The sequence below is a fragment of the Solanum lycopersicum genome, chromosome 7 (genome assembly GCF_036512215.1).
Source record: "Solanum lycopersicum chromosome 7, SLM_r2.1".
Lineage (NCBI taxonomy): Eukaryota > Viridiplantae > Streptophyta > Magnoliopsida > Solanales > Solanaceae > Solanum > Solanum lycopersicum.
Window position 1 is genome coordinate 64,754,478 of NC_090806.1, and position 20,156 is coordinate 64,774,633.

The 20,156-nt window shown below is 35.0% G+C and overlaps 2 protein-coding genes across 7 annotated transcripts; one reads left to right on the top strand and one right to left on the bottom strand.

Moving 5' to 3' along the window:
- Positions 1–3,122: 3,122 nt before the first annotated feature.
- LOC101247038 (uncharacterized) lies at positions 3,123–11,754 on the top strand. Of its 6 annotated transcripts, none has more exons than XR_003247510.2 (10): positions 3,123–3,537; positions 3,646–3,705; positions 7,491–7,658; positions 8,366–8,432; positions 9,717–9,928; positions 10,047–10,109; positions 10,277–10,304; positions 10,978–11,090; positions 11,201–11,283; positions 11,359–11,754. XR_003247510.2 is itself a non-coding variant. In XM_004243315.5 (10 exons), exons 1-10 carry the CDS (start codon positions 3,334–3,336, stop codon positions 11,464–11,466), a joined length of 1,080 nt encoding a protein of 359 aa, XP_004243363.1. In that variant the 5' UTR covers positions 3,123–3,333; the 3' UTR covers positions 11,467–11,754. The 6 variants fall into 6 exon arrangements, 4 of the variants coding, with proteins under 4 accessions (XP_004243363.1, XP_010323742.1, XP_025887870.1 ...); XR_003247509.2 differs by having other exon boundaries at positions 10,963–11,090; positions 11,359–11,387; XM_004243315.5 differs by having other exon boundaries at positions 10,963–11,090; positions 11,242–11,283.
- On the bottom strand, positions 11,517–19,729 carry LOC101246547 (switch 2). The gene is made up of 8 exons (XM_010325441.4): positions 19,238–19,729; positions 17,347–17,453; positions 16,239–17,163; positions 15,201–15,448; positions 13,834–13,960; positions 13,346–13,621; positions 12,976–13,243; positions 11,517–12,085 (listed from the first exon to the last, which is right to left on the bottom strand). The coding sequence occupies exons 1-8, from the start codon at positions 19,610–19,612 to the stop codon at positions 11,748–11,750; spliced, it is 2,664 nt and encodes an 887-aa protein (XP_010323743.1). The 5' UTR covers positions 19,613–19,729; the 3' UTR covers positions 11,517–11,747.
- Positions 19,730–20,156: the final 427 nt, after the last annotated feature.

Genomic DNA, 20,156 nt, shown 5'->3' on the forward strand with positions numbered 1-20,156 from the left:
ATAAAATTAATAAAAATATATGAGCTTATTCCAAAATTATGATTAAAAAAGAAACTGAGAAGAAATGTGTAATGATTTTGTTTTTATTTTGTAGTGAAATTCATGTCATAGATGCTACTTTTTAAGTTCCAAAGTTATTTTCCTAAAACTTTTGAGTACAAGTAGACAGTAGGCACTATATTTTAGTTTGACTTTTGTTAGAAGTATTTGAACACATTTTTCAGTGTTGTTATAGGATATTATAGGTTGAAAATTTATTTTTTGTATATCATTTTATTGGCATAATTTATTAATTTTTGTATAAATTATTAACACTTTTAAAAATATGTTTTTATTTGATTAATTAAACTTAAATACGTCTTCAATTTGTCATATGATGTAAAAATGATCTCAAACCCTTAGGAGCATGAGACTCTTAATAAAAAAATTGAAAAAAGTATTAAAAAAACACTAAATTTGATGAGAATGCAAAGATATATTCCACTCATATTACAAGATCTAAAGTATATATAAGTTGAGAGCTAATCAAGTAAAACTAATATTTTACAACTCACAATAAATTAAAAATGAAACTAATGATTCATGCGAAATTTAAAAATATTTCCAAATACTTCTTTCTTTTATTTTCAAGGTTAATCAAATACTACATTATTTATCATCCAAAGAAATGTATGTTTTATGTAGTTTGGTGTAATTATTTGCATTGAAAATAAATCATGTTGACTTGGATAAGTTCATTGATGATTGTTGTGATTGAGCTGTCATGAATGGAATCTCATTGAATTTGTCCCTATATCTCCTTTTGTACTTGTTGACAGCTTTGCTTTAATAAATACTTTAATGGTTCCAATTTAATTTATATGAATTATAATGTGGAGGTTTTGATCTAAAATAAATTATAAGATATTTATGTATTATAAATTATTTTTCTTGAAATAAAATAGGTATTTTAATCTCAAATTATTATTAAGTCCCTCAAGACGGTTAAGTACTTTTCATCTTTTAAAATTTTTTATGTTCTTTTAATATATTATTAAGTCTCTCAACAGGTATTGGTTTGTAACAATTTCTAAATATATATAAAAAGAAATTCATTGTAAATAAAATTTGTATAAACAAGAATGTTATTAATAAAATAATTTTCTTTGATATGATTCTTCTCTCCTAGTTTCTCTTTTTTCGTGATTCGAGTTTCAAACTAAGATGATCTAGATTTCTTCGTGATTCAAGGGTCGTTAATGGCGTATTTCTCGAACTAGAAGGTCACGTCTTAATCACTTTATGAACTCATGGATTTGCAAAATGCTCGAGATGTCTCTTATTTTACCCTTTATATTTATATAGGCATGAACTACGACTTGGGATTGACTAGTCTCTAAGAACCTAATGGGAATTGAACACGTCTTATAGTGTTCAATTAGAATCGAACACGTCTTGTAAAGGCTTATTACGTTGGGAAAGACAAGCACAAAATAAATGTGCACGACAAAGGCGATAGCAGAAGAAACTCAAGTCAAAACTTTTCCATTTCTATTTGAATCAAGAGAAGGCAAAATAATGCAAAAAATAAAACAGTTTGGGCAACAAACTAACCAACCAAACAAGAAAGTAAATCAATACAAGAGACACTAAATTTAATGTGGAAAAATTCTTCAGTACGAAGAGTAAAAACTACAAGACTAAAATTCCACTATAATCAACAAGAGTTACAAAAGTGTCTTCCAAAATGGTCATCAATAATGTGCCAAAACAATTAGCAATACAACTACTAGATAGCACCAAAAATTGCAGAAATAAGAGAAACAAAAACACCAAACCACATCTACTATTTACAAGCTAAAATCTGGAGTTACAGGTCTTCAAATCACCCTCTGTCAGAGTTCCCAATCAAAGATTTAGTTGAAAGGAACACGCTATCCAAAAATCAGCTTAATCGGACAAGAAACAAAATGGGAACCGATATTTGAAAATAGTTACTAGGGCTTGTGCGAAAATCTGCACTTTCTCACTTCTATCTCTATATTAGCTGCTCTCAAACACTTGAGATTCTTGTCTAAATAAGACCTAAAAGAAAGTCTTACATATGCACCATAATATTGAATTTATGGGCAAAAGTGATTTGTCAAATTTGGACTAATTTTATCCACAAAGAAAAGGATGGAAGACCCAAAAACTTAGACTTTTATTCATCCATATAGGAAGGAAAAAATGCCCAAAATTCAACGTATCAGAGTGTAGACTTGATGAAATTCAAAGATGAAACTTGAAGTACTCATTCTTCCCCTTTGGGATTTTGTGGCTTCAACTCTACATATTTATATCTAAGCTAGAATATAATAGGAAAGCGTCCTCGAAAGCATGAGGGTCTACCAAGTCCAAATGAATGCTCCATGTCCGATAGCTATAACGTCGTATCGTAAGCTCTAGCGTCCGCCTGTGCCTGCACCTAAAAGTATAGAGTTGTATGAGATTAGTACACACTTGTACTAATTATGTGTATATGCAAGCACACACCAAGGACATGCATGTTAATAAGAGTTCTCTCCTAACGATATGAATTATGGAAAGTCAAGTCACTGGACATGCCAAATTTGGATTAGGAAAGTCATGTCATGAGAGTAACATACATCATCATACTTATCATTTTGATGTGTCAGGTGAGAGTGATATTCTATTCTCAGAGTTGTATTTAATTCACTTTCAAAAATGTTAAGGCGATATCCAAATGTCCGTTTTGTTTAAATACTGAAGTAAGTTGTACTACCAAGTATAATTTTTTATTTATTTATATATTTTCTCTTTTTTTTTAAGCCAAAGAATGATAGAAAAAAAACTCAAATAATAATAATCAAAGAAGTTAAAATATAATTTATGTATGAAAAAATTTAAATATTTGTTAAAAGGATATATATATATATATTATTTTATTTTTTTTAAAAAAGTTTCAAAACTTTATTTTTTTACTTTTGTTAGATAAAGAGAAAAGAGAGTATATAAGCTTTTTTTAATTAACGATAATGATATCCATGAGTTACTTGTATAATGATAGGAATATTATATATGAATTATTTTAAAATATAGAGTATTTCAACTATAAAATAAGTGTTTCAACTATAAAAGATAAAATTCAGAGGTATATTATACCTTTTGCCTAAAATATATCTCTTTAGCAATTTTCTTTTTTTTTTTTTACATATTTCCCCGAAATTATTTTGATGTAATCTAATTTTCCAAAAAAGAAATTTGAAAGGCACCCTAATTTTCTTTCACCGCGCGGAACACAGGCCGGAAAGAGGATTTTGTTGCCGCCGGTGTTTGCCGGCAAGTGAAGTCATGGCAGAATCAGTGAAGGGAACGGTGACGTCACTATCTTCACTGTTTCCGGTGGAAGAAGCGCAGAAAGCAGCGAAGCGTGTGGAGGAAATTATATCGGAGCGGCAGAAGCAGCTGGACCAGCTCCGAGATTTTGCCGACGACAATAATACTCTTATTAGGCTTGTTCAGCGACTTCCCGATGAGCTCCATCATGATATCATGGTGAATTTTTGTTTACTGTACCTTTTTCCCTTTGAATGGATAGTAAAGTGTTATACGTTAGTTGTATGTCTAGGCGATTAATGTGTTCGCGTTTTTGCAAATTTTCAGGTTCCGTTTGGTAAAGCTGCATTTTTTCCTGGTCGATTGATTCACACCAATGAATTTCTGGTAATTTATTCGTTAAGCGATTTCAGTAGTAGTAGTTGTAGTATTGCTCAGTTTCGATTTCTGTTATTACTTGTTGTTTTTTGTACTATGATAATCATATTATTTTGTTATAGTTACTGTCTGCTGTTTTTGTTACTATTTACTATTTCTTTGTACTTCTATTACTTTTTTATCTTCTGGACTGTCACTATTTTTCCGTTGAGCCGAGGGTCTATCACAAATTACGTCTCTACCTTTGAGGTAGGGATAAGTTTTGCGTACGGTCTGCTCTCCTCAGAATCCACTTTGTGGGATTATATTAGGTCTGTTGTTGTTGTAAGCAATTTCAATAGTATGAGCCTTTTTCCTTGTGTCGTTTCAGCAAACAAAAACAAAATATACCTAGTGTGTAATCCCATAAGTGGAGTCTGGAGAGTGATGTGTATGGAGCCTTGCCCCCTATCTCGGGAAGGTTGTTAAGGTAGAGACATTGTTTCCGATTGATCTCAGATCAAGTAAATAGTATCAAATCAGTAAGAAAGGGAAGTACATTAGTGTAGAAAATATATAGAAAATAGTGGAGAAAAGAACATTCTAAGGGGAGGTTGTGTCCTGACTACAAGTCAACAACTACAAATTCTAAGGCCCTACACAGCAAAAGAGATAGAAGTAGCCATGTTCAGCATTGATATAAATAAGAGCCCTGGTCCAGATGGATTTGGGAGTGGTTTTTTCAAATCATCATGGAAAATTGTAGGTGAGGAGGTAACTACTGCTATACTTGAATTCTTAGCGAATGGGCAACTCCTTAATCAGATAAACGCAACTATGGTTGTTCTAATTCCAAAAGTAGAACATCCTCAGTTTGCAAGCTAGTACAGACCTATAGCTTGCTGTAATGTTCTATACAAATGCATCTCAAAAGTGATATATCAAAGGTTAAGAGAAGTACTTCCAATGTTAGTGTCGGAGAATCAAGGTGCTTTTGTAGAAGGGAGGTCTCTTATTCACAATGTATTGATCTGTCATACCTACTATGACATTATAGTAGGAAAATAAATAGACCTCAAAAAAGCGTATGATATGGTAAGTTGGGAATTTTTAGAAGAAGCCCTGATAGGCTATGGTTTTCCCTTACCTTTTGTCAATCTGGTAATGAAGTATGTGACTTCAACGAAATACACTATCAAAGTAAATGGGGAAGGACAAGGTTACTTTGAAGGGAGAAGGGGACTTAGACAAGGAGATTCAATGTCCCCCTTACTCTTTGTGCTTGTCATGGAATACTTAACAAGGGTCCTTCACAGAATGAATGTACAACCTGAGTTCCAATTTCATCCTATGTGCAAGGCAACAAAACTCACTCACTTAATATTTGCTGATGATTTGATGCTATTTTTGCAAAGGGGATCTAATTTCCATTAACAAAATCATGGAGGCAATTAATCATTTTAGTGATGTAACAGGGCTGGTGGCGAATCAGGAGAAGTCCAGCATTTATCTAGCAGGGGTAGGAGAGGTACTTCAACAGAAGATTATTGACAGTATTGGATTCACTAAAGGATCCCTACCTATCAGATATTTAGGATTGCCTTTATCCTCAAAGAAATGGAGCAAATTGGATTGCCATCAACTAGTGGACAAGATAACAAGCAGAATAAGCAATGGATATGCGAAGCAACTATAATATGCTGGTAGACTATAGGTTATCAATGCTGTTTTATTTTCCATTTACAGCTTTTGGGGGGCTGTCTTCATTCTTCCACAATGTGTAATCAAAGAGATTGATAGAAAATGTAGAGATTATCTATGAAGGTCATAGGAAAGTCTCCTTGGTAGCTTGGACAAGAGTTTGTATACCTAAGAAGTTTGGTCGTTTGAACATTAAAGGATGTGAAAACTGGAATGTAGCATCCATTGGGAAACTTTTATGGCAACTGGCAACAAAGGACATGTTATGGGTAAAATGGGTGCATGAGAAATATATGAAAACATGTAGGAATATTTGGGATCATTGCTCACCTCAGGATAGTAGCTGGTACTGGAAAAAATTGAATGGCTTGAAGGAGAAAATGGTAAATTGGTACAGAAGAGGCATATATAGATTAACGAATAATGGTATCTACTCGGTGTCTAGCAGCTATATTGATATATTGGGTCCTTTGACTAGACTAACGGAAGCAGATCTAATCTGGAATTCTATTATGCTACCTAGTCAAAGGGTGATCATGTGGGTACCATACCAGAATAAGCTTCTTACAAAGGAGAGGATGATGAGGCTACAGTTTCCAGATGTAGGAGATACTAATTGCTGCTTGTGTGCACTGGCTACGATAGAGAACCAACATCATCTTTTTGTAGATTGCACTTGGATCGTTGAGTAGATGGGCTGGCATTCCAATCCCAGCAAAAAATGTAGAGGATTGTATGCGATGGATCAAGAATAGACAATGGAGACAATTTCGCAAGGAACTAGCAGCTGCATCATATGGAGCCTTGATTTATTATGCCTGGCAAGCAAGGAACTGGAGAGTGTACAGGGGTTTGAATGTAGACACAAGGTATATAACGTCACAGATTCAAAAGGAAATCAGAGAAAGGGTGAGCATGGTCACAGGATCACAAAAAGCAAGAAGGTGTCAAGTTTTGTTACAGCGAATTTATAATTAATATAGGTTTGTTTTAGTAAGTGCGATGGAGGTCTAGATCGAAACTGAATGATCTTCCTAGAAAGGAATTCAGATCACTAGATGCTCGTAGATTGTAAAAATTGTTGAGTTGGTTTGGTTGTATGGTAATATTCACATTTTATTGCCAAAAAAATTTAGAAGAATGAGGTAATATGAGAGTACGAAAGACATTACTAACAAGCGATACTTGAGGTGCAATAAGAGTGGAGGAATCAGAGTTCTGATGAGGGGATTCGAAAATGTCACACTTGAGAGTTGAACCTGTTGAGGGGATTCAAAATTTTATATATGTTTAAAAAATCCTTTTTACCTTATTTAGGCAGTAAAACTTTCCGATGAATCCCCTCCATTGTATGTGGCTTTGCCACTGAGTGCAAGACTTATCTGTTGATTGTGCATGATGCACAAAATTTTGGCCTTCCTGCACAAAGTTTTTGTCTTTCTTTCTGGATTAAATGGAAACTTTTTTCCCTGTCAGAAGCTCTTCCTTGATCAAACTCCGTTATGTGCAAAGTATTTCTTGTCGCAAGCCCAAATAAGGGAGGAGAATTGTGATAAGTTGATGACTGTTATAAGAGTAGTATCACTATGATGAATCCTCTTAATGACCTAAGTAGAGCAGAATGAGTAGAGTGGAATCGGTATAGTCAACCCAACTAGTTTGGGAATGAGCTGTCGTTGATCTGTTGCTGGTTCTCTTCCTTGATCAAAATGAACCATTTCTTCAAAACTGTCCAATCGGATGGTTTATTGATTAATATATCAGTAAAACTGGAAAGGTTATTGTTCTCCGACGAGGCACCTGATAGTGGTAGGATCTTCTTTGCCAAATCATGGAATATGCTTCATTTCTTCTTTGCTGAATTCTGCATTAGATTTTTTGCATCTGTTTGATAAGTCTAAGTCTGCTGTTTAGACAATCATTTCTAAGTTTAAAACCTTATATTTAACTTGCTATTTTGTCTGGCTAATTAGCAAGTGGTCTTTGGTTGATTATGAAAATACGCTTCATCTTTTTTTTTTTTTACTGACAAATACGTGAAATTTCGCTCTTAGATTCCTCAGCTAGTAACAACTTCTTGAATATAATTTTCTACTTCTCTGTCATGTATGCAGGTTCTTCTAGGAGAGGGTCATTATGCTGAGAGGACAGCGAAGCAAACAGTTGGGATACTGAACAGAAGAGGGAAGGCATTGGAGGTCCAAGTGGAGTCTGTAAAGGCTTTAATGCAAGACCTTAAGGCTGAGGCCTCATTTTTTGATGCTACAGCTTCTGAGGCAGCGGTATGCTTGTTAGTTCTATCATATGGTGCTTGAACATTTTGACATGGTATTGCTTTCCTAAGTGTTTGAGTTACTAATATGATATAATATGACTGCCGTGTTTAGAAGTGCTAGAAAGCTTATTTGGATGCAGCAGGTAATGATAATAGAATTACGGTGTTTCAAGTGATCCAGAAACTTATTTGGTGATATGACATGAGAGTGTGTTGGGACTTAAATTTGAGAAATGCAAAAACTTGAGTTAGGTTGAGATGACTTGCCTATTTGGTGTGAATTTTTTGATAGATACTTCTCACTGGTTCGCTTGTCATATGAATGCATGTGTGCACTGTAAGCGTTAGTTGATAGTTGGGATGTTCACATTTGATTTATTGTATTACTCCCTTCGTCCCAATTTAAATGTCTTGCTTTCCTATTTTATCTGTTCCAAAAAGAATGTCCTTTCTAAACTTAGTAAGTTCTCCAATTCCAACATTCTACATGGCAAGTTTAAGATCACAAGCTTTAAAGTACTACAAACATGTTTGATTTAAGATCACAAGATTCAAAAGTCTCCCTTTATTTCTTGAACTCCGTGCTTGGTCAAACTAAGACACTAAAATTGGGTTAGAGGGAGTAATTTTTCTTTTTGCTTGTGCATATTCGTTTTTAGTTTCTGTAGTTCAGATAGTTATATCAATTTGATGATTCCAATCAATCTTTGACAGGAGGGTCTTGTGGAGATAAGAGAAGACTATGTTGAGGAAACTTCTCCTAAAGAGGCATCTATGATAGGCATGTTATACCTGTTACTGGTTTATGTCTTACATATAATAGTTGAATTAATGTTGATGTTATCACTCTGCTAGTTATGATTTTTTTATTAGTAGAAAGCATCTTTAAATGTTTCCACTATCAGAATCAGGGGCGGAACTAGAGTGTAGGAAGAGGATTCAGCAGAACCCAATCCTTTTTTTGTTCAAAACCTATATTTGTCTTATGAAATTTATCTACAAATTATTGATTTAGAACCAAGTAGCTCAAAAGACTCAAATTCTAAGCCCATAAGCTTCAAACTCTGTCTTTGCCTCTTATAGAATGTTATTGCTATAAATTTTGTAACATATCTAATTGAAGTTATAGGCTCATCTATGAGTGGTATTGTGTATGCTATTGTATTGGATAATTTTCTGTTTTTATGTTGCTATGGAAAAGAACCGTATCCGAAGAAGTTGACGCATGCTTTTTGATTGTTTGTTGTAAGTTGACGCATGCTTTTTGATTGTTAGTTGTTACACGGCTAACTTATATAAGGTTGGTGTTCTGATGGATCCTAAATTTTAATGGAGAAAACATTGTTCAAATCTCAGTCTTGAAAGCGAGCAAAATGTTTGGCATGTTTTAGAATTTTTATTGTGCTCAAGTGGGAGTAATGATAGAACTGTAAAATATTGAAAACGTGTTTTTAATAAAAGACCCATATTGTCAAACATAATATAAGTTCCTAAGGCCTGTAGGAACTTGAAAATCTAAACCACCATTTGTTATTTGGACTATCTTTATTGAGTTCATTCAACATTGACAAGTTAATCATCATCCACTTAGTTTAATTATTTCCATCCTTCTAATATTGTTAGAGACAGAAGCAGAGTTTCTAATGCGTCTGACTGATTTTATATCAACTATTGGTGTGTTAGAGGTAGCTTTTATAGTTTCTTTCCACATGTGAAAAGCAACAAAGGCATCAAGCTTTCTACTGTCATTTCATGGACCAATATCCTAAGTGTAACATGGGGATGCTTTTTCATATATACTGCACACATGGATGGAGGGCCGAGAGAGATTTCTACTCCCTGTGTTTGTGAAGATGGCTTTCTGAAGTAATCTTCCAGTGTTGTGATGAGAGTTTTACCTTCAGCAACATTCACTAGTCTTTGGTGGTTCTTTGATTTGTGTTTCTATTTTTTTCTTTTTTTGATCGTTTTGGTTTGTGGTTCTACTTGTAACCAAGCATCACTTAATTGCTCCGAATTGCAGCTTATTTCATTCTCTAAACTATCTAAACTGCTTGAAACTCAGGTATTGTGGAACCCGAGCTTCCTATTTCTTCTCAAGCTGAAGATGTATCTCATGTCAAAGATGAGGAATATGATCGCATATTTTCCCGACTCGCTGAACTCGAAAAGGAAGAAGAAGAAGCTGAACATGCCAATCAAGAAGAGATAGGTAGTGATGACTCGGATGTCAGCCCAGGTCATGTTATCTTAGAAGAAGAAATGAAAAGTTTAGAGGTCAGTTGCATGTTGTTGAACTTAAATAGAAAGTTTGACTCTTGGAATACACAATTTATGCTTCTGTAATTTTTGCTAAATTGCATTGACATGTGGCTTGATGCATAACTTTGGCAAGCTCGAGGAAAGAGGTAAATCTTCAAGAATTCAGTCCACTGAAAAGTTTCCTGATCACTGGCATGTGAGTAACCCTTCCATTCTACCTAAGATGTGTATTCTTGACTTGCATCTTTTCTCATTCTACCATATACTGGGAAAGGATATGCTTGGTTCTCAAGTTATTTTCCCGACAATCTATGAATTTGTTTGTTATTTTTCAACTAATCTATTTGAAATTTTTTTGTGCAGGTTGAAGGTTCAAAAGCAACATCTAAAGGTAAGCCTTGTCCCCAGAAGAAAGAATTGTGAACTATATACACTCCATTTGCCACTTGCTTATTGAATTTGTGAAATTACTTGTATAGTGTTAAGTTAATCTTCCAAAGCAACTGCCCAGACGGAGAGATTCAATTTAGGGTAATTCAGAACCTTCTTGGAGTTGCTTGTGCATGAACTATAAATAACTAATCAACCCAAAACAACTATCCCCTTGGAATTTTAGTTAGTCTCTCAACTACTTTGAGCTGATAAGGTACCCAATGCTGGTGCGTTATCTTTGACGTCATTCTTCTATGTAGAACTTTCTACTTTTTGTCAAACTTGTGTGTGGGGTCTACTCTTCTGAATTTCTGGTAGTATTATTCACTTACTGAAGACGGTTTCTGGTGCTTTGTTCAGTACTTTTAATTCAAAGTTCAGCTTCGAGGAAGATAGAATTAGAGGCAGCATCGACCTTTTCCTTTTTCACCTCCTCTCTATAGTTATCAAATTATGTTGTTTTCATGGAACATCAAATCATTCAGAGGACGCTTGTAGCTTTCTTCGTTTTCTGTCATGGTTGATAAACTTTACCAGTTCTTTCTCAGTTTTGCTTTTCCTGAGGATTATTCAATTTGCAAGTTCCTTTTTTCTTTAACTTCTTTTTCTCTTAAAAGATTGCATTGTACCAGAAAACTGCTTACCTGAGAATCTAGCTTATGGAAAGTTCAATTTGACTGAGAATGCTCCCATGGAACCTCAAGCGGAAGAGGATGTTAAGGCTCCTGTTATAGCGGAGACCAAAGTACGATTCTTTGTTCTTACCTACTTTGTTCCATGCATGTCTTGCTGTTCTATTATCTACATCATAATAACACGGTTCCATGCATGTTTTGCTGCATTGCATCATTCCAGAGTTCAGAAATAAAGAAATAGATCTAACTGCTTTATTACAGGCTGAGGCTCATCCCTCTGAACCACAATTCGACAGCAGTAAGGTACGTTCAAGCATGATTATAATATTATTTGATCTATTAAGAAGGGGATATATGATCTGACAATATGCTCTGCAGGCTTTTACTGGTAGTATCGTAGAACACAATAGTGATGTTAATTCGAAGGTGCAATCTGTCAGTCGCAGCTCGAAGCCAGTATCAAGGTTCAAGATGCAGAGAAAGTAGCTGCAATTAGTAGATTGTTAGCTCAGCTTCAAGATGTAGAGAAAGTAGAATTGCAAAGGGAACTGCTTATATTCCAAAACAATCTATACTCTGTTGAGAGTGCTAATTGTTTGTTCACAAATACAATTTACACTCATCACATTGATCTAGTGCTGGCTATTTGGCTAGAATGAATGAAGATACAAAACTATTAAGCTTTCCTGTACACATTTTTGAAAAAAAAAAAATGAAAAAGAGGCAACTGTACAGACTAAATGTTACAAGTCAATGAAAAGAAAGTTTCAACCATTAGGAATCTTCTCCTTTCTCTTACGATAGTCTTTAAGTACTTTTTCGCGCTCTGCTGGTGTTGCAGATAAGAGCCATTTGCTAAACTGAACTTCTTCCATACCCATGGAACGAGCAAGGATGCTGTACTGGTTCTTTTTATGGATCGTTATAGGATTGACAGTTCCTGTGTTCTCCTTCCCAGTTATGGTGTCTAATTTCTTCTTCCCAGCAGTTGAAGCCTTTGGCTGGCGCGGAGGGTAATCTAAATGCATGGTCTGTTCTTTCTTCTCTTTGATCTTTGCTGGTCCGAGGTTAACAATGTCTTCATACCGATGAGCATATACAATACCTACACATCAAAAGGATCAAATACAATTGAGCAATAAAATAAAACATCATTGTATTTCTGTATACTACAACTTCAGTAGTTCTGCCAAAAAAAGAGAAGTTACCAAAAAAAAGACAATAGATAGTCAACCACTTCAGCAGATCAGTGAAATTTTAAGGTACAACAGTAAAACCAGGTTTTTAAGAGAACTATATCCATCCGCTGTTCCATCTTATCAAATAACCAATTTTAAGGTGAGTAGTAATGTAGCGATAAAACACCTACTCTGCGTTCTAGAAATGCAGGGTTCAACCTTTCAGGTACAACTTTCCCTTTCCCTGTGTCTTATCCAATCCCAAAAAGAACTAAAAATATCAAATTTGTTAAAGAATCACTTAGCTTTACTAAGAGGAAGGAGATCGATGGACAGGAGAGAGTGTAGCACGGGATCAGGAGGGATGATCTACTATTTCCATCTTCCAGTTGTGTACTTACCCCTTTGTGTATTTAGCAGCAGATTTTGACTAGGCATGAAGCTTAAAATGTTAATCTTGACTTGTATTATATATCAGTAATAGTTTAAAAAAAAGTGAAGGTTGAAAAGTTAAATTGATAAAGAGACATGCTATACCAAATTTTAAGTAAAATAATCTAAGAAACTTCTTCTAGAGAAAAGGAATGATATCAAGAAAGTTTGTTGTATGATTAAGGACAGAGGAAGCTGTACCTATCCTTTCAGGGTGATCAATATTTAAGTTAGAACAATGTTGACACTCCTTTTCTTTTGAGAGAATTTTTACTTTGGGTGCCTACATAGTCAGTAGTCACCGTTCTTTTCTTTCCCGTTGCTTCCAATAAAGGACCTTTAAAGCAATTATCATTTATCAGAAACCAATAAGAAATGGACTCACCAAGGTCTTCAAGCGCTGGAGCAACTGCTGTGCACTCCTCTTCTTTACGTTTACTGCTTTCAGCTCCCTCAAAAGAAGCTGTAGTTATATCTTTCTCAGGAACAAAATACATCCCACGTACATTCAAGTCCTCCTTTGAGTGAGTTCCATCATCTTTTTTTCTGTTCTTTTCATGCAATTCAATGATATTACTTGTGAAGAGCTTGTCAGATAAGTCTCTGAAAAGATTGCATATTCCAAATAGCTCCCCTTGAAATTCCTTGCTATCCTGAAAGTTGCAACATGAATAAGTAACCATTTCCAGCTGGAAGAATGACACAAACTTGATACTTAGGTCGTAGAAAGCAAATACAGAAAAGTGACTTTCAACCTGAACTCCCTCGAAATAGCGTTTTTCCATATTTCCAGAGACAGCAATGTTTGATAACTGCTGTTTGTAGACCTGACGAGTGTAGACAAGTTCTTCAAGAGAACCAGCAGCAAGTAGGCGGAAAACAATAACATGCCGCTTCTGTCCAAATCGAAATGACCTGTCCTGGGCCTGCAGATCGTGGGCAGGATTCCAGTTTGGATCAAATATCACTACACGATTCGCGCTAACAAGGTTAAGGCCAAGGCCACCAGCTTTTGTTGATAATAGGAATACCTAAGACGAGAAGGATATCAAAATACAGAAATGATAAAGAGGAGTAAAGTTCGATTGTGTTCTAAAATTGAATTTCCAATTTTCTATTCCACATAAATAAAGAGAACTGGGCCTAAATAGAGAAAAATTGGATACAAAAGCAGATAATATAGCCAAACCCAACTAACTTTGGGTCGAAGAGCTGATTGATTGATTATTTTACTAATATCTACCTGTTTGCTTGGACTGGAGTTGAAGTCATCAACTAGAGACTGGCGCAGGCCAGTTGGGGTGGACCCATCAAGTCTTGAAAAACCATAGCCTTTGCGTATAATAAATTTCTCAAGTATGTCCAGCATCCTGCTCAGGGCAAAATTATTATGTTAAAAAAGGGAAAATTTGGACCAAGGAAAGAATGGCATGTCTGAAAATATTTGCAATAAATACAACAGGTATATTTTTATAAGCAGATGCATCTCCTTGGCTGACTCTTGCTGTTTCCAGATTCCATTGGAACAGAGTTGCAAAAACAAGAGAAATAGAGAAAAATATCTGGTGAACCGAGGACGGGATCTTACTTATATGAAAAAGAAAAAAAGGATGAGGTTCCTCATTAAAATCATTTACAGCCCTCAGGTTGTCACGGGAGTGCACGACTACCAGAGATCTGAGAGGAAATTTTTTTGTGATGTTGGAGTACTTTTAATCCAAGATGGGGTTAGGAGTAGCAAAATCAAACAGCAACTTTTAAATAATTAGACAATGAAACTGGACCATTCCTCAATTTTAAGGATCAGATAGAGATAAACACAACTTAATAATCTTGAAAGAAAAGCAAAAGGAAGTGCACCCAAGGGTGTCATTTAGTGGTCAATCAAGTGGACTGCAAATCTTGGAGATTAGGGTTCAAAACCCAACGGAGACCAAAAAGACTACGTGCTTTCTTCCCATCTGCCTAAGTTTTGATGGGTAGAGTTAACTGATACTTATGTTGGCAGGAGTAGCCTGTACCTAGTGAAACAGTCAAGGTGCGCACAAGCTGGTCCAAACACCACCATTATCAAAAAAAGAGAGGAAAATAAAGTAATCCCTATATTAAGAAATATCAAATGAAATTGTAAGGCTAAAAACTTTAACTTGGAGAGGTTTCATCTTTCAATTGGTTACAAGTACTATCTTCAAGGAGATAGCCATTAGACTATCACAAAAAATTCTTAGACTCGGTTAGCCCATCATTGGATTAATTTGACATATCTGAAAGAACAAAACCATCATTGGTCTAATATTTGAATAAAGCAGAAAAAACATGTTACTCATGCAGTCTTTTGAATTAATAACACGTGACAGACAATAATAGAGAAGAGGAATCAATGGAGTAGTTAAAATATCACCATAAAAGATGAGTGAATGATTATCATTACTGATGAAAACGACAAAAAGAACGGATTCAATGTATTAAACTACAAAATAATTGGACTTCTTAAATCTCGATCACAAAAGAAAGAAAAAATCATATTGTTAGCCAAGCACCTAGCTTTCTGCAACATTCACATATATTAGGAGTTCAAAAGGTCAAAAGAACTAAATACTGACGTCGCACCTTACAGAATAGCTGAAAAGAAGAATCTTGTCACTTTGTGAAACCCAAGAGGACATTAGTTTCTCCAATGCTCTCATTTTCCCGCAATGTTCAACATTACTTAAGCCCAAGAAGCTCTTATTTTGAGTATTCCCTCCAACCAAGTCAACATCCTCACCAAATACAGCAGCAGCAAATTCTGCATCTCTTCTTTGTTTATCTGGATCATCCCTTGGATTAGGCTTGATAAGCTCCAAATGGTTGCTTATCTGCTTGGAGAGATCCAAAAAGTGAGGATACAAAATTATGCAAGAGAGGGATGAAAAATAACTTCAAAAGAAACTAAGATGGATTGAAGGGGTAACAGTTCTGCAAATAACTAGAAAGTTGAATGAAATAAACAAGTGACGCCCACTCCATACTCCACCAGACAACCAACAATCATTATGTTTGAAGGTAACATGTGATACATTTTTCGTGTGTCAGTCACGTCACATGGTAAGTCAAAAGTACTGTAAGAGAAGTCTCAATGCGTTTGAAAGGCTAAAAGTGCGAGCATAGGAGTAAGAATTGATTGGTCTAATAAAATTGCCAGACTAATAGAGACATGCCACGCCAGTGAGCTTCATACTAAGGGCAGCTCTAAGCCTCTAAGGTGGTAAGAGGTCTTCCTCTTTAAGTTTCAAGAATTTTTCCTTAGCCTTCTTCGTCCTTTTTATCCTTTCCTGATGATAACGGTGTCCAAGTAAGCTTATGAGCACCTCAACTACTCCACTGAGTACCCTCTTATCTCCTACCTCAACACATTTAACATTCAAGTTGGTAAGTTGAAACAACATTGGTTAATTACTCCATTGATGCATCACCTAAAACTGAGAGTTTCTAGATATTCAGTTTTTTCCTTCTCTATATCGGATGACTCATATTGCATCCGGTAACTTATCTCTAGTGCAATAACTACAGAATTACATTGAGATTACTTTTCCTACATCATTAACCATCACGGAATCATTGTACGAGTGATCAACAGATAACCAAGAGAAATTCTTTAGGGATAACCTGCTGGAGCTTGACAAGACATGGAAGAACAAGGCAAAAAGGGCAGTGATCACAACCATCTGGATTGTCCCTGTGAAGGTAAGGCCAGATGACACCATCTGAAGCAGTCCGCCTGCAACATTCGACTTGCTTGAGAGGGCTTCCACAGCTGCAAGGCACATCCTTATTGATAAGGCATTGTACATCAGGCAACAGTAGCATTCTCTGATAAACCCGTTTTTGCAGTTCGCTCATCGCACAAAAAACAACATTATCTTCCTTCCCTAACATGAGATGTCCAATAGTTTCCTCTTTTGTCCTTCTTAACAAATATTTGCGCAGAACTGATACTAAGTGTTGTTTCCGCTCACCAGCAACTCGAACAAATCTATCTGGAGCACTTGATCTCTGTCCATGTTTAAGGGGCTCTTCGTAAAACTCTCGGAAGTGGTCACGTGTCCCCAAGCAACCAGGTATGACCCAGTCAAACAGATTGAACAATTCCATTAATCTATTCTGCATTATTGTTCCTGTGAGACCATAACGTTTTGGGGTCTTTATTGCTAAACATGCCTCGTACAGTTTTGATTTCTCATTCTTAAGTCGATGTGCCTCATCAATAATCACAATCTCCCATTCAATATCTGATAAAATTCTTCCATGGATTCTGTATGTATCAAAACTGGTTATAAGTATCTCCACTCCACGTGCTTCAAGTTTGTCAACCATTAGATCACAGTTTGGCCCGTGATATATACAAACACTAAATGTTGCCCACTTGGAAAACTCATTTTCCCAGTTGTTGATCAAAGAAGAGGGACAAACTATTAGTACAGGTCCCATTGTTCTTTGGCGTTCCTTCGAAACTGATGATTCAGGTAAATCCCCATCCTTGCCATATACAGCAGCTAAGAATGCGATGCTTTGGATGGTCTTACCAAGTCCCCTGCTCCAAATTCATGCACACATAAAAAATAAGAAAAAGGTGTTTGGGGGGGGGGGGGGGGGGAGAATAAGAGAGACATTATAATCACACAATTAAAATTTAAAAGACGACATACTATATTAGCATTAAAAAATATCATCTCCACCATAACAACCAAGAAGAAAATGCACAAATAAAACTCACATATCATCTCCAAGAACTCCTCCATGATTATTCTGATACAAGCTATACAAAAATTTCACTCCTTCTCGTTGATGCTCCAAAAGCCTACAGTTTATAGATGCTGGAACCTGAAAAAGAAATAAAGGAAATTGCGACATAAGTACTCAATCATTGTTACACATCATAACCTGGACAAAGAAGCAAGTTTGAATTTATTTCACCAGGTAACAAACGTGACTACAACTACAAGGGTGTTTGGATAAGCTTATAAGCTGGTTAAATTGACTTATGAGCATCATTTGGCTTATCTACGCGTTTGATAAACTGCTTATAAGCCAAAATCAGCAAAGGCCAAGTTGGTCACCCCCAACTTACGATTTTTCAGCTTATAAGCATTTTTAGTTTGACCTAGACTATTACTATATTATCCTTAATATATTTTTTTAATTCCCAAAATATCTTTTCCAAAATAAAACCCCCATATTTCTTTTCATTCTATATTCATCATTTCTCCTTTTCCTTGGAAAAATACTTCCGAATTGTAATTCTACTAAAATTTTAGAAGTGCTTTTGTCATTTTATTTTCCTCTGTTAACCCCATCCATACCACATGGCATCCCAACCCACCACACTGACCCTTCTTCTTCCACCACCACCCAAAGACACCTACACCATTATCCTATATTCCATCACTATCAGCATAAATGATCTACCCGTCTTTCATTTCCTTAGAAATTAAAATTAACAGATCATGGACTTGAACTATCAATTAAATCTCCCACCGCTCTCTCTCTCCTTCCATTTTTTGTGTTCTTCATTTTATTTGTTTAATTTATAATTACTCTTGCAGCTGATGCCCTTTCGCCGGTCAATTGTAGATTTTACCCTCTAAATCCACTGTCTAAAGTTATATATTTCTATAGTTATTAGTATATGAGTTTCAAAATATTCTATTCTAATATCTCTTCTTTTAAAAAAAAGATGGATCAATATGAAAATATTCAATATAATCTTCCTGTCAAATGGAGGTAGAAATTATAGTAGATGAATAAACTAAATTGACTAAAATTTCTTGCAAAATTATCATCCACTTATTCATTAACAGATTCAGACATCATCAATTAAAAAAAGTCTCAAAGGACACACAATATATTGATAATTAGAAAACTTTCAGCTACTCATAGACCAACACAAAAAAAAAAAAAAACAAATATATATTAGATTCAAATTCATAATTGAAGTTATACATAAATGAAAGATGGGTAGATAATTCAAATCTGTTGAGCCTACGGTCTACCGGAAACAACCTCTCTACCTCACACAAGGTAGGGGTAAGGTCTGGGCAATCACACTGTGTATGTTGTTGTTTGGGTAAATAATCTATGTTGGTGGTGATGGTATATAGGATGAAGGTGTTACTGACTTTGGGTGGTGATGAAAAAATAGAAGATGTGAGCTCATTGGTGAGTTGGCATGTCCTATGGCAGTTCCGCTAAAATGGATGAGGTTTAGCGGAGGACAGGCAAATTTCAACCATTTTTGTGAAGGTAGGGGCATGCATTTATGTACCAATACTATAACGGAGTGTAACATTAAAACTTTGTATAACCCTTTTCCCTTTATTCTATTTACGCAAAACTTATCAATCACATTCCAATTAGGGAGCTATCGCGATCCTAATGTCTCAATCAATGCTTAAGATAAATCAAACCATCAGAATGTTCACATACAACCAATAAGCAAACATCACATCCTCTTATAAGTTATCCAAGTAGAATCAAAATAGTAACTTTCCTAGATATGTATGAACAATAGTGCTTCATTATGCCTTTAAGTAAATGAAATAGAACAAATAGTTAAACAATTGATTATAAAAATTGAATTTTTACGATAAGGGTCAGCGAAAAATCACCTGGACAGGAGGTTTTCCTTCCAATGAAGACAGAACCAACGGCTCATACGGTCCTGCTTGATCTAACAATAAAGGATCCAACTTGGGTTTCCCAACCCCAATTCCCTTTTCTTCTTCTTCTTCCACTTCTTCCTCCTCTGTTTTTTCATATTTTCTCTTCAATTCAAAATGATTCTGCTTTTTGGGGGTTTGGGGTTTGTTTTGAATCAGAGAAGTGTGATCTTCGAGTCGTAAAAGCTGCTGAGACAAAGAAGATTTTGGGGGTTTTCTAGGGTTTACAGATTTGGTCTCAAAATTGTAAGAAGTTGATGAAGATTGTGAAATTGATTGATTAGTACAAGGCTTGAGCGTCTCCTTGAAGGTGTTCAAAGACATGGGAAATTGAAAATCTTGAAATTTTGTGACCAACTGTTCGTGTTTTTTTTTTTTTTTTCAAATTGAAGGGCTTTTATTGTACCACTACTCACTGCTACGCTTCCGTCTCAATTTATTTATCCGATTATGTTTTAATATATGAAATTTATTTATAAAATTCAAATAATTGCAGATGAAATGTATGAATGTTTCAACATTGACTATGTTTGATTTGCGAAGGCAGAGTTAGATTGAAGAAATTTTAAGAAACGTTATTAAAAATAATATAATAAAACTTTAATTTACGAAATACACGATAAAGGACGCAAATTCAAATAAAAAATTAGTTAGCTATAGTTAAACGTTATTTCGATTATCCTCTTGTACATTAGATATCATATTGATATTACTATTTCTTGTACAGGTATGTTATTATATTATAAAGATTATTTTTTTAAAAAAAATATTAATATGCTTTTTAATTTGTAGTTTTAAACATGTGATAAAAAAAAATAGAACGAATTTTTTTTTAAAAAAATAGAACATACTAAAAGGATGAAGAAAT